The 11,832-nt window shown below is 43.9% G+C and overlaps 2 protein-coding genes across 2 annotated transcripts; both read right to left on the reverse strand.

The window, feature by feature from the left end:
- Positions 1 to 4,787: 4,787 nt before the first annotated feature.
- LOC121604500 (nucleoredoxin-like protein 1) lies at positions 4,788 to 6,831 on the reverse strand. Its single transcript, XM_041934033.1, has 4 exons — positions 6,685 to 6,831; positions 5,843 to 6,096; positions 5,250 to 5,339; positions 4,788 to 5,112 (listed from the first exon to the last, which is right to left on the reverse strand). Exons 2-4 carry the CDS (start codon positions 6,076 to 6,078, stop codon positions 4,788 to 4,790), a joined length of 651 nt encoding a protein of 216 aa, XP_041789967.1. The 5' UTR covers positions 6,079 to 6,096; positions 6,685 to 6,831.
- A 557-nt stretch (positions 6,832 to 7,388) lies between these two features.
- LOC121604697 (nucleoredoxin-like protein 1) lies at positions 7,389 to 10,820 on the reverse strand. The gene is made up of 4 exons (XM_041934273.1): positions 10,708 to 10,820; positions 8,634 to 8,904; positions 8,432 to 8,521; positions 7,389 to 8,248 (listed from the first exon to the last, which is right to left on the reverse strand). The coding sequence occupies exons 1-4, from the start codon at positions 10,742 to 10,744 to the stop codon at positions 7,873 to 7,875; spliced, it is 774 nt and encodes a 257-aa protein (XP_041790207.1). The 5' UTR covers positions 10,745 to 10,820; the 3' UTR covers positions 7,389 to 7,872.
- Between the last annotated feature and the right edge of the window lie 1,012 nt (positions 10,821 to 11,832).

Below are 11,832 nucleotides of genomic sequence, written 5' to 3' on the forward strand. Positions count from 1 at the left end.
TTATCTATATTTAGTAACGTAATGTAAAAATATATAGATTATTTGTGCTTTTTGCGACATTTCCACACAAGCTGATTTTGAGAAAGAAAAGCATTGATAACATGTATATGAAGACTAACAGGCCATCATTGTCCTCTACTATAACAGCCCGATGAGCTCAGAAAATGGTATCACTGAACTGTAATGCTGCTCTCAATCCTAGAAAAACACGACTACGCTATACAGTATTATTACAGCAATTCGACAAATTACACAATATTAATTTGCAGCTATTTTGATACTAATTTCAATCATTTCTAAAGCAACAATGTCAAACATCCACTGACTGCAGCTTCTCAAACACGAGGATTTGCTGCTTTTCCTTCAAGAATGAAGGGTTCATTTGCAAAAGCATACATCGCCAATTTAATTTTTTTCTCCTAAACTGCATTTTTTTGTGTGCTCCACAGAATGTCATTCATATTGATGTTGGTGTATTCATTTTAATTATGGTTTTAAAAAAATACAATATTTTCATATACGATCAAGCTTAAGCTTGAGCTCTGGCAAGCATTTTTCCACATTCATTTTCGATTAATGAGCCAATTATTTTTTGGATTCGTTGAGAATGAAAGTAATCGTTGGCTGCAGCCTCACTGTATTGTAATAAGTGAAATCCCAGCTGATGCCTAATCTCACGATATTGATATTACACTGATATATCCGCCCACAGCTCTGAACAGGCCACAGCGCAAGCAGGGAGACTGACTCAGTGTGTCTGACTGATGCGAAGGAACATGAGGGGAACCTGTGTGAAGTGATCCAAACAGAAAAGAGACAAATATGCTGCATTTTACAAGTCAAATGATAGAAAATACATCCAAACTGTGTGTGTGTGTGTGCGTGTGTGTGTGTGTGTGTTTGTGTGTCTGAGTGATTTAAGCAAATCAGTTTGCTTTTTTCTCCTCAGTGGTTGATGTAAATGATCCCTACATGGAAACAAAGCTCAGTACAATTGCTTTCTTTTTCCAATCTTATGTGCACGGAGCGGCCACACACACACACACATGTACACACACTCTACTAGGTGAGTCACCTTATTAAATTGTGTGTTCACAAACATTTCTACATATAAATCAGTTCAAATCAGTCGTCCTTTTTGTCTCTCCCACACAAAATCTAAGGTGCACTAACAATATGACACACACATGAAAGAGTACTACACAAAACCATCACACACACACGCAGACAAGGTTACAAATGTAGAAATTCGGCCTGACAGAGGAGCAGGAGTGTGGTCAGCCGCTGAGCTGCTTCTTTCTGCTCTCGTCCCTCTGTTCCTCCATCCTTCCCTCATTCATCTGCTTTCTCCTCTGCGTATCTCTCTCTCTCCTCCTCAGGGTCACTCCTGCCTCCCTGCCTGGCCTCCTCCACTGACCCAGTCCTCTCAACGCCTCTCTGAAATATTGATAATGGACTCTCACTCTCTCCCTCGCTGTCGCTTCACTCCTCATGTTCCCATCTGTGGTGAATCAGCAAAGCAAACCAGCAAACATTTAAAGCTGCATTTGGTACTCCTTTGTACGTGCGCGCGCGAGTGTGTGTGCATGTTTACACCACATTTCACTGCAGCACACCAGACACTGCAATGAAGGTGGGTGACAGTGAACATAATTCAGGCGGACCCCTCTGGTGAGTCCAGCGTGGGACACCCTGAGTCATTATGCCACTTTCACCCTGCACTCCTCTGAGGCCCATAGGATGCTAATCACGTGCCCATGAATATTTCACGTGCACTCTGATGCCTCACTCTCCTATACTGACCCAGCTTTCATGGCAGCCAGAAGTATGAGGCCCAGAACAGCAGCACATCAGATACCTGTCCCTCAGTGATCAAATGGCCTTTGACAGCAGCAGCAGCAACAGCAGCAGCAAAGAAGCAGGGCACCTTTGAGAGAGAGAGAGAGAGAGAGAGAGAGAGAGAGAGAGTAGAAGAGAGTAAAAGAGAGAGAGAGCTAGAGAAACAGAGAGAGGGAGAGAGGAGGGGCGGGGTGCATCCTCATAGCCTATATCCATATCTTACCGTCAATCCTCCGCTTTCCCTCCTCCTCGTCCTCCCCGCTCACTGCGTCTCCCGCATCCCGTCTCTCCGCGCCCTCACGCACCCACTGTACTCTCCTCCCTTTCTCCCGCTCCGCTCCGCCCGATGCATGAAACAAATAAAATATTCAATGGGGAATATTGTGGTGGGCGATACCTGCTGGGCTATACGGCAGTCATTAGCGCGATGTGTCCGACAACAACTGGGCGCCCTCCCCCCTGTGATCAGCGGACTGTGCGCGGCTCTGCTCTGCTGGACCTCACACCCTCCCTCCGTCCTGTCGAGGCTCGATGTCTTCCCCGCTGTGCTGTGTGACTGCGCGTCACGTTGGTATCATAATTCCCACGGGTTTCATGGCCAGCGATGGTGCGGGCTATAGGCCTTATAGCTCCGATAGATGAATGGAGGAAAATACGCGGCGATCACTTGCGAAAACAATAATTAGGCGTAAACTGACGCGCAGACCCGGGCTGCTCTGTCGCCGTCCGTCGATTGCTGCCGCTCGTCAAGCCCGGTTGTCGTTTGTCAGCGTTGATCATACGCTTCCCATATTACATCCTTGCATTTGCTGGAAAATAACGTCGACGTGATAACAGCCGCTTTGCATATCCTAGAAGAATCGTGATGAGGCGCAGCAGCACATCAGGACGGACATGGGGACGTATCAGGCTGTTCTTTTAAATCGCGGGAATCGCGTAATAAAATGATGCTGCAGTAATAAAAAATACAAATAAAAAGACAGCAGCTGGACAACCAGGAGAGATGAGGTTTTTCCGCTCCTGGCCTCGCCTTGCATCCGTCCTTCTCTCCTCTTCTTCTGGCGCTCTCTCTCTCTCTCTCTCTCTCTCTCTCTCTCTCTCTCTCTCTCTCCATCCGCTGGTCCGCTTGTTGCTCGTTCTGCACTCGAGAGCGCGCAACGCGTGTGCGCACGTGCGTGTGTGTTTATGTGTGCGCGTGTGTACGTGTGCAGAAACGGAGAGCAGCAGGGAGAGAGAGTAGGGGGGGCGGGGGGCTTCGACTATATCATCAAGGTTTGTCTGAGGGAGTAACAATAAGCTGCTGTGCTCGGCAAAAAGCAGGGGGATATGGAAGAAACAGCGGCTCATGTTTATTTAGGCCGCTGTGTCCTTTTACAGGTCTGACCAGCTCGGATTTAGGTTTAGCATTTGCGTTTCTCCAATGACAGGAACATGAAGAAAGGGGAGCTATTGTGTTTGCCTGGGCAGCACAGAGCACATCCAGCGAGCGCAGGTACTTGCAGCATTTCTATTAACCTTTGGAGGCGCTTTGTTTAGAGCAGCTCTGAGAGGAAACGTCGCTTATTTGTCAGTCTGTGTGTAACGGTGGATGCTTTGAAATAAACCATCATGTCACTGCCATGTATGAAGCACATCAAAGCTACCAATCAGCCAGTCACACCTTGATGACACCTGATGCCATCCTGGTTTCATCAAGTCTCTCCAGATGTACTTTTACCCCATCCGCTCCTGCCATTACTGCCATTAGTCCTATAATGCAAGAAAAAAAAAGGCACTCCACTGCTTTTCATCTTTGCATTTAGGAGTAATGGCAGGATATACTGTAGTTAAGGCTTGGGTCACTCAGGGGATAGAAGAAGGAAAAAAAAAGAGATCAGGAATCATTGCAAATTGAGATCCGGAGTGATCAGATGAAAGCACCGTCTATGCAGTTTATATGTGCGAGGAAGTGTGCAAAGGCTAAACACAGTCCTCAGTATGAAAGGAGATGAGTCTAAGCAAATCACTGGTTATGCAGAAAAGCCATGTTTCTCCATAATTTTACTTGACTCCCTTTGAATAGCTCTGATTGGCTCTTGTGCAGTCGATAAAGTGGAGCTAGACTTCATAAACACTGAAAGCACAACAGTCACTAACAAAATTATTTTAATGGCGCTGAATTATTCATTGATTTCGGATTATGCATGGTGTGTTTTGATTGGGCGGTACAAATGATCGTGTAAGAGAGGAAAAAGTGCACCGCACTACAGGGTTGTGTCGTTGAAAATGGAGGAATGGTTCGAGTGATCTCCCGGGTGTCATAAAACAAGCCATAATGGTAAGACTTGGCTCAGACCTAGCCTTGGCTTGACTGTGTGCTTGGCAGCATTCAAAGACATTAAAAGACAGCCAATTTGCGGCTGAGGTCAGCACTGGTTAGCAGCATTCAGAGTTCCTTTAGATATGTTCTTTTTATTAGTCGTTGCCATATCCACACCCACTTATGCTGGAGTTAATATCAACATAGTCATATCATCTACAATAGACATCAAAGTGACTAGTTCATACTAGTTCATGAGTTGAATTTTATGATCAGGACAAGGAGAAGATGGTGGTGGTGTTGGGACAGCGAGGCGAAAATACTAACTAGACCGTAACCATGGTCACAACATGAAAATTAGAATTGACATAAAGTTGGAACGAAAAAAACGTCCAATACCAACGTTCCTTCTGGTGACTGGGTTGGCCCGTGGCTTAGCGCTCATATAGAGAAGCAAAGCTCATCACATCAGGTAGACGATTCTGTTTCTTGAGTCGGATGAGAGCACCCAGCTGTGAAAAAGTTTGTTTGGCTAAACAAAACTCTGTCACATTGACAGCAGCAGTAGAGAACTTTGTGTCGAAGCCTTAATGACTAATCATGGCAACTTTTGAAGAAATCCAGAGTCTTGTCCTCTTCTTGCTCTGCATCATAATAGTGACCCTCCTCCATCTCCTTCTCCACCTCCACCCCAGCCTCTGCGCTTTTTCTTCTTCTTTTCCTTCCTCTCATCTTCCACCTTGTATTTCAGCCTTCTCACGGGGTCACTCCAGCTGCGCATGGACTTCTGCTCAAAGTCCTCGCTGATCATGAAGTTCCTGTCGATGAGCTCTGCTGCTTCCTGCCAGTTGCGGTAGCAGACTGGGCCGAGGCCGAGTATCTCCTCCACTGCGTTAGGGATGAGGATGGAGCAGTCGGGACGCAGCACCACCACTGTGGGCAGCTCCTCCACGTGAAACATGGCCTCCAGCTCCCTGTGGGCACACGCACACACACACACACTAGCACACACATTGGCATAGAACTAATGTATTGACACAGCTAGGTGTATTTACATTACAATCATCCACCAGCAGGTTGTGCACACAACTAACGGGCCAGTCCCACACACCTCCTGTAGGGGTCCTCATAGGCCAGGAACAGGCACTTCTTGGGCAGCTCTTTGAGGAAGCTTTCTTGCTGTTCCTCTGACTGGTCCAAACTGACAGATGGAAGGAAAAGGAAGAGCACATTGCTGGGAGGTATGGAATAGACAGATAAACTCCCAGTCCAGACTACCTCTCCAAATGCTTGTTTGTGTCTTCATATGACCATGTGGACAAAGACAGGACTAAGCAAAGAATGAGAAAGAGGACTGTGAAAATCATCCCATCTAAGGGTATTTTACTGGTGCTTATCATTGTCAAGAGATAAACATAGACACTGTACTGCAGGAAGATGCACATGTGGAACAGAATCTGCACACAGAAAGGTTTAGGTTAAGGTTGGGGTATGGTTAAACTGTCCACTGAATTAGGTTTAGGTTTTAGAGTTTCAGAATAAATGTGGACCATTGCAAGTCTGATGTAAGTGCTGTCAACACCTTAACTTAAACTTTCCCATCACAGTAATGCTTATGCCAGCTCGCCATTATCACTAAATTCGTGTGTGTGTGTGTGTGTGTGTGTGTGTGTGTGTGTGTGTGTGTGCTTTGGTGCATTGTACCTAATGTACAAGAGAACCAGCTGAGCAGAGCGATCCACATAGGATTCATCTGTCAACCGTCTGAAGAAGTCAGCGAGTGTGGGAGCAAACTGCTGGCAGCTCTCACACGCAGCAGACGCAAAGAAGAGCATCAGGATGCGGTTCTGCAAGCGCAGGATGATCTCACGCTCCGTGTCCAGCTCATCCTGGTCCTTGTTGTTCTTCACCAGGACCCGGCCAACGAACAGGTCCACCATGGTGAAGGAGGGCTGAGGCTTACAGGGAGGTGCAGAGGGAGAGATTGAAACACTTTGTGCACATTGGTGAGGGTTTTCACATGCGTGTGAGCGGCAAACGTGATGAACGGCAACAAAAAGCTGCTTTATTTGTACAGCACCTTAATGCAATTCAATGTGCTTTAAAGAGTAATACAAATACAGCAAAGGTGAACGATTTGCAATTCAAAAAGAGATTTAGAACTTAAAGTTAAACTAATGCAGTTGAAATCAAGTGAAAACAAAAGACAAAAAAGAAAATACAGCAAATCTCTGATATTTAAATGGACAATTAGATTAAATTATATTTAAAAGCTAAGCTAAGGAGGTGAGTTTTATCCATTATGGCCTCCTGTGTAGAGTCGGGGCTGTAGAACGGGAAAGTTTTTAGCTTTGACAGACTAACAACGATAACACACATGAGAATATTTGACAGTTTTGGTATTTCGTGCTGGCTGTGTGATTTGATGACTCTGTCCTATAAATTAGACTGTACATATTCCACTCAGTCAGACTTACAAACCTCCCGTTAATCATATGAGCCCATCTTGCTGGCTGTTACAGTGGATAATCCTCACAGTTGCTTACCTCCCACAAATATTATCTCCCCTTGAGGCTGCAAATCCAAGAAGAAAACAGCCTTGAAAACATTGTGGATCTTTTTCTTTTCAGCTCTTTCTGGCTTGTACTTGAATCATTTCCCAGCCTGTCAGTTCACGTTACGCTCACTCACCGACTCTGTCTCCTTCACCTTGATGGCAGTAGCTGCTCACTCCTTCTTCCTTTGTGTCTCTGCGCACCGCCCGCCCCCTCCTCTGTCCGGGAGGGAGGGATTGAAAGACAAGGTGACAGAGGGACAAGGGACGTGAAGTGCTCACAGTGACTGAGTGAGTGTAAAGAAAGTGACTGAATGAGAAAGCATAGAAATTAGAGAATGAGAGACGTGCTTCAAAAAATAAAAAAAAGGAGCTTAATGAAGTGAGCCACACCGAGACCTTTATTATTCAGTAACTAATAGAGGAGCAGAACCACAGGGAATATCTGGTTAGTGATCGTCTGATTCACTCGACTGGGAGCAGCACAATACAGCTCATCAAGCCACGGCACGGACATAAAGACGCAGCTTGTGTTAGCAGAATCGGGAATTTATTGTTTTTGGAGATCAATGCAACTCATGTTTAGCTATTCAATAACAAAATAAAAATCAGCTCAAGAGACACGACAGAGAGATGCAAAATAACACTAAAAATAAATAACATATTCACAGAACTTGGATTTTAAAACACCAGCAGGCGCCAGCGCCTAAGTTTAGTTTAGAGTTGCATAAGTAGCTGAAAAACACACACATACATAAAATATTATCAGCGTGTATCTTGAAACCATTTGGTTAAACACCTGTTGTTGTTTTTTTACAAATTCAACAAACATGGATAAACATTAAAAATAATTTGAAGTTGTGTTTCTGGCCAATAGGTAACTGTAGTAATAGTGATAGTAGCATAGAACTTTTTAAGATAGAATAACTTAGTCTTTTTTCATTCCTGTTAAAGTTTTGTATTATCAGCACAGAGAGACACATGTCCAAACAATTTACCTCAAGCAACACACCAGTGGATTCTACTGCACATGCCATTGCAGGCAGACAAAACAAGAGTTTCTGTAAGAGCTGCAGCATCAGTAACCAAGAATTAAGTATTTATGAGGTTGGATTTGAGACAATCAGCACAAAACACCTTTGCCTTTTGTATATATATTTATATGATTGTATTTTTATCTTCATCTTCTCCTCCACGTTCCTTTATCTCCCTCCTTTCTCTTCGTATCCCATGTCCCATCTTTCTCCTCCTCCTCTTCATTTCTATCTTTGCCCTTCCCCCATATCTTCCACCATCTCTTTTTCCTCTTGTCGTCCTCTGTCTTGTACTTGAGTCTCCTCACAGGGTCGGTGGCGCTGCGCAGATTCAGGTCGTCGAACTCCTCGTTGAGCATGAAGCTCCTCTCAATGAGCTCCGCTGATTCCTGCCAGTCTCGGAAACAGTCGCAGCCGAAACGACAGATGTCCGGCACAGCGTTTGGAGAGAGGACGGAGCCGTCGGGACGGAGGACCACTACTGTTGGTACGTCCTTCACCTTAAACATGGCCTGCAGTTCTCTGAGAGAAACAGAGAAACACACACCGAGGTGTGACAATGCACACTAATCATAATCATGTTGAGAAGTGTCAGAATGGTTTGCATTATTTTTGGTTTACATCCTCATATAGTTTCAACAATATAAACTCAAACAGGTTACATACAAATGTATTCACAGACAGTTTTTATCTCCATCCACCTACTTCCTGTACGGGTCCCCAAATGCCAGAAACAGAACCTTTTTGTGCAGGTCTCTGAGGTATCTTTCCTGCTGCTCCTCTGATCGGTCCAAGCTGGAGAGAGGAGGTGGAAAATAAATCATATGAATGATAAAACCATGTGAATGTGAATCCATGCAATCACATGTCTGCATCGAAGAGATAACGGAGAGGCAAAGATCGAGACCTGATGTAGATGAGTGCGAGCAGTTTGGGGTATTCGATGTACGCTGGATCTTTCAGCCTCTTAAAGAAGTCATTCAGAACAGGTACAAACTCTTGGCACTTGTCGCTCTCAGCAGACGCAAAGAACAGCATCATGATACGATTCTCGAGGATGCCGACAATCTCGCGCTCTGTGTTGAGTTCATCCTGGTCCCAGTTGTTCTCTACCAGAACCCGGTTTAGGAACAGGTCCACCATGATGAAGGAAAGGAATGGCAAAGGGTAAAATCCCTCTGTAGGGGAGAGATGGTGAAACACAGATTTGTTTACATACAGAAAACCTACATTGTGGCTGCATTACTCGATGATCCATTAGCCCCTAAAAACTTGCTTTCAAACCTTTGGCATTTCTTCCAAGAATTAAATATTCATGACTAAATAAGCAAGAATAAAAGTTCAAAGAAAAACATCTTTAGCTATTTCTTATTAAAAGTTTTAGCATACAAGCTTCATTAGGACTCTGTGAGTGCGGTTGGATCAGATTTGACTGACAGAGCATGTAAACAAAACTCCACGACTGTCATGGTTTTTATTTCATTAAATGCTGCTTAATGAAAACGAGGTCTAACTGGGGCAGATTCTCCTGTCGCAGTCCATCACTCAGACAAAGAGTGACAGATGTTGATGTTTGTACCAGAAAGTTCTGGCCCAACTTACTGTGACAACAAATACACTTACTGTATACACTGTAAAGCTCGTATTTCCTCTGTGTTTAGCCTGAAGAAAGCACTTTTGTTTGCGTGGGACACATCATTTTTGGTGCAGCAGAAGCTCCACATGAGTGTTTGGAACAAAAGTAGCTTTCAGAGACTTGCTATGAGTTGAATGACCATTAACAACAAGTGATTTATGAGCATGTAAATACACGAATAACCTTCCTTTTATACATGAATACAGAACTGCTGCAAAATAGTGAGTCTAGAAAGTGATGAGTCACTGATACGACAGTTTGTTATTGATCAGTGTATGGAGGGAAAACATTTGTTCAGCTCCACTGCAGACGCAGGTCTGCACATTATCCAGAATGGCCTGGATGTGGCCAATTATGGTGACAATATCTGGAGTCAGCTGAGCTGAATGTCTAAAAATCAATAAAGTATATTACAGGTTTTCAGGCTTTGAAAACTGAGACCTGGACACAAGCACACCTAATCAATGGACATGTGCTATTGTTTGTTTTTAATTTATGGACTCAGGCCTCCCATACCTACATACTTACTTACAAATAAATGCTTTGATTGGTTGAGTTAGCTGTAGCAATAGCAGAAACTATTCCTGTATATATGACCTAGGTAACAGCACTTTCTGGTGGATGTTCCCCTTAAGTAATGCTGCTCACTGACTGTCTGATTTTTTATTTATTTTTTGTCTGACTTCGGTGTTGAGGCCTACTGAATGACATCCAAGCAATAAGCTACAATAGGTTTTGTGGACAAAAGTCAACATGATCTAAATAGAACACAACAGCCGAGCCAGGATCAGCTGGCCAGGATGAACCAGCCATTTACAGGATGCTGTTTTCCAAGAGCAGACTTATGGCTCAGAACAAAAACCACATAAGAAATAAATTTCAGATACAGAAATAAAGTTCAGGCCTAACAGCTCAGAAATGTGCTTTATCTGTCTCGGCCAGCCTGTATTTCACTGTCGCAGCAGTCGCTGCAGGCTATGAATTGACAGCGATAACCTCACAAATTAGATTTGGCTCTCTGGCTCTGAGCTGTGCCAGATCCATTTGAGACTACAACTCTGGACTGAAACTTCCAAGGCTGATGCAGAAGAAATACGTCTGAAATGGAGCAGCATTGCACCTCACCTGGGAAAAAAAAGAGGATTTACTGGAAGACTCAGAAAGGTCAGAGCTTAAATCCTACATTTGGAAAAAGTATTTCACAATCATTCCCTTTTTGAAGCTGATCGATCGCACCTGATATATACAAGCAACACTGCCTTGTTTCGTTAGTGGCAAATTTAATAGGCCATCAATCTTTGTGCATACTGTGGCAGCTGCATATACCACAAGTAATTTACCTCACCTTGAAACTCCTCGACTTGACAGGGAAAGAAATACATCCAGCTTCTCCTCTCTTTCAAGCCATTGTATTCTTTCTTTGGTTTGCTTTGTTTTTGCCTTTAAATCCAGTTAAGTTTGTTATTTTAGTGGCACCTTTCACTGCCTCTTCAGCCCTCTATCTGTAATTTCTTCACCCTGCTCTCTGTGGTCTACTGAGGGAGATTACAGATAGCTGGAGGTGTGGCAGTGCTGTAATTCAGAGGCAGGGCTTGCTGTGTGTGTGTGTGTGCGTGCGTGTTTGCGTGCGTGTGCGTACTGCCGGCCCTAAAACTCTCAGCTCAACAGCAGCAATCTTATTACTTAAAGAGAAGAAGGGAGGGAGGAAAGGAAGGATGAAGAAACTGCACAAATTGGATTGTGAAGAAAGGCCTGACATGTAGGTTAATTAGTGGAAAGAAAGACAGACAAGAAACAGAGAAAAGAAAATCAGAAATGTTTTACGTTAGCATCAAATTGACCATAGTGTTTCTTAAACATACCCGCCATTGTCACAAGGGCCTTGATTTAGGGGCCTTAGATACCACAGTGTCACTGTCACTTTTTTGATGGAATAGTTTGCATTAGACTGAGCCATTAACCTAGCTACTACTCAAAGGCATAGATCAACCAGGAATGAAACTCCATATTCTACAGGAGCTTTTTCAAAGGAGCCGTTTGTTTCTCTCTGTTGAATTCATGGAAAAGACAGGAGTCACTCTAGCTTAGATTTCTGAGCCTATAGACTGCGTCCTATCTTAGGGGTCATTGTGGTACTGGGACCAGTGCAGGATCTACGTTGTGGAGAGCTGAATGAGATGATGTATAGAAAGAAAACAGCTAATGAATCTAGATAATGGGGTAGTTTATGCCTTCAGTGTTAGTCAGGCACAGGCCTGGATGCTGTGTAGTAATCACACATCTGCCTGCTTCTTCTGACATGTTGATAGAGTCTTTGGTTTTAGTACAGCTTTGCATCATGATGATGAGCTGGTGTAATCGATTTGACTCATCACCATCTACTGATTATTATTATTACATCGTGTTAAACAAGATACTGTAAGGACTGTGAGACTTCAAACAAAGTTGACCTCCCTTCAATTGTCATTGG

Source organism: Chelmon rostratus, chromosome 3, assembly GCF_017976325.1.
Source record: "Chelmon rostratus isolate fCheRos1 chromosome 3, fCheRos1.pri, whole genome shotgun sequence".
Classification (NCBI taxonomy): Eukaryota; Metazoa; Chordata; class Actinopteri; order Chaetodontiformes; family Chaetodontidae; genus Chelmon; species Chelmon rostratus.

What these genes read in the sequence shown, in the direction of transcription:
- LOC121604500 (XM_041934033.1), bottom strand. Translation starts at nt 6,078, where the DNA reads ATGGTGGACCTGTTCGTTGGCCGGGTCCTGGTGAAGAACAACAAGGAC. An exon ending in CTGGTTCTCTTGTACATTAG is followed by an intron (nt 5,340 to 5,842) that starts GTACAATGCACC and finishes TCCATCTGTCAG; the next exon opens with TTTGGACCAGTCAGAGGAAC. An exon ending in TATGAGGACCCCTACAGGAG is followed by an intron (nt 5,113 to 5,249) that starts GTGTGTGGGACT and finishes GTGTGCCCACAG; the next exon opens with GGAGCTGGAGGCCATGTTTC.
- LOC121604697 (XM_041934273.1), bottom strand. Translation starts at nt 10,744, where the DNA reads ATGTATTTCTTTCCCTGTCAAGTCGAGGAGTTTCAAG. An exon ending in CTCGCACTCATCTACATCAG is followed by an intron (nt 8,522 to 8,633) that starts GTCTCGATCTTT and finishes TCCTCTCTCCAG; the next exon opens with CTTGGACCGATCAGAGGAGC. An exon ending in TTTGGGGACCCGTACAGGAA is followed by an intron (nt 8,249 to 8,431) that starts GTAGGTGGATGG and finishes TGTTTCTCTCAG; the next exon opens with AGAACTGCAGGCCATGTTTA.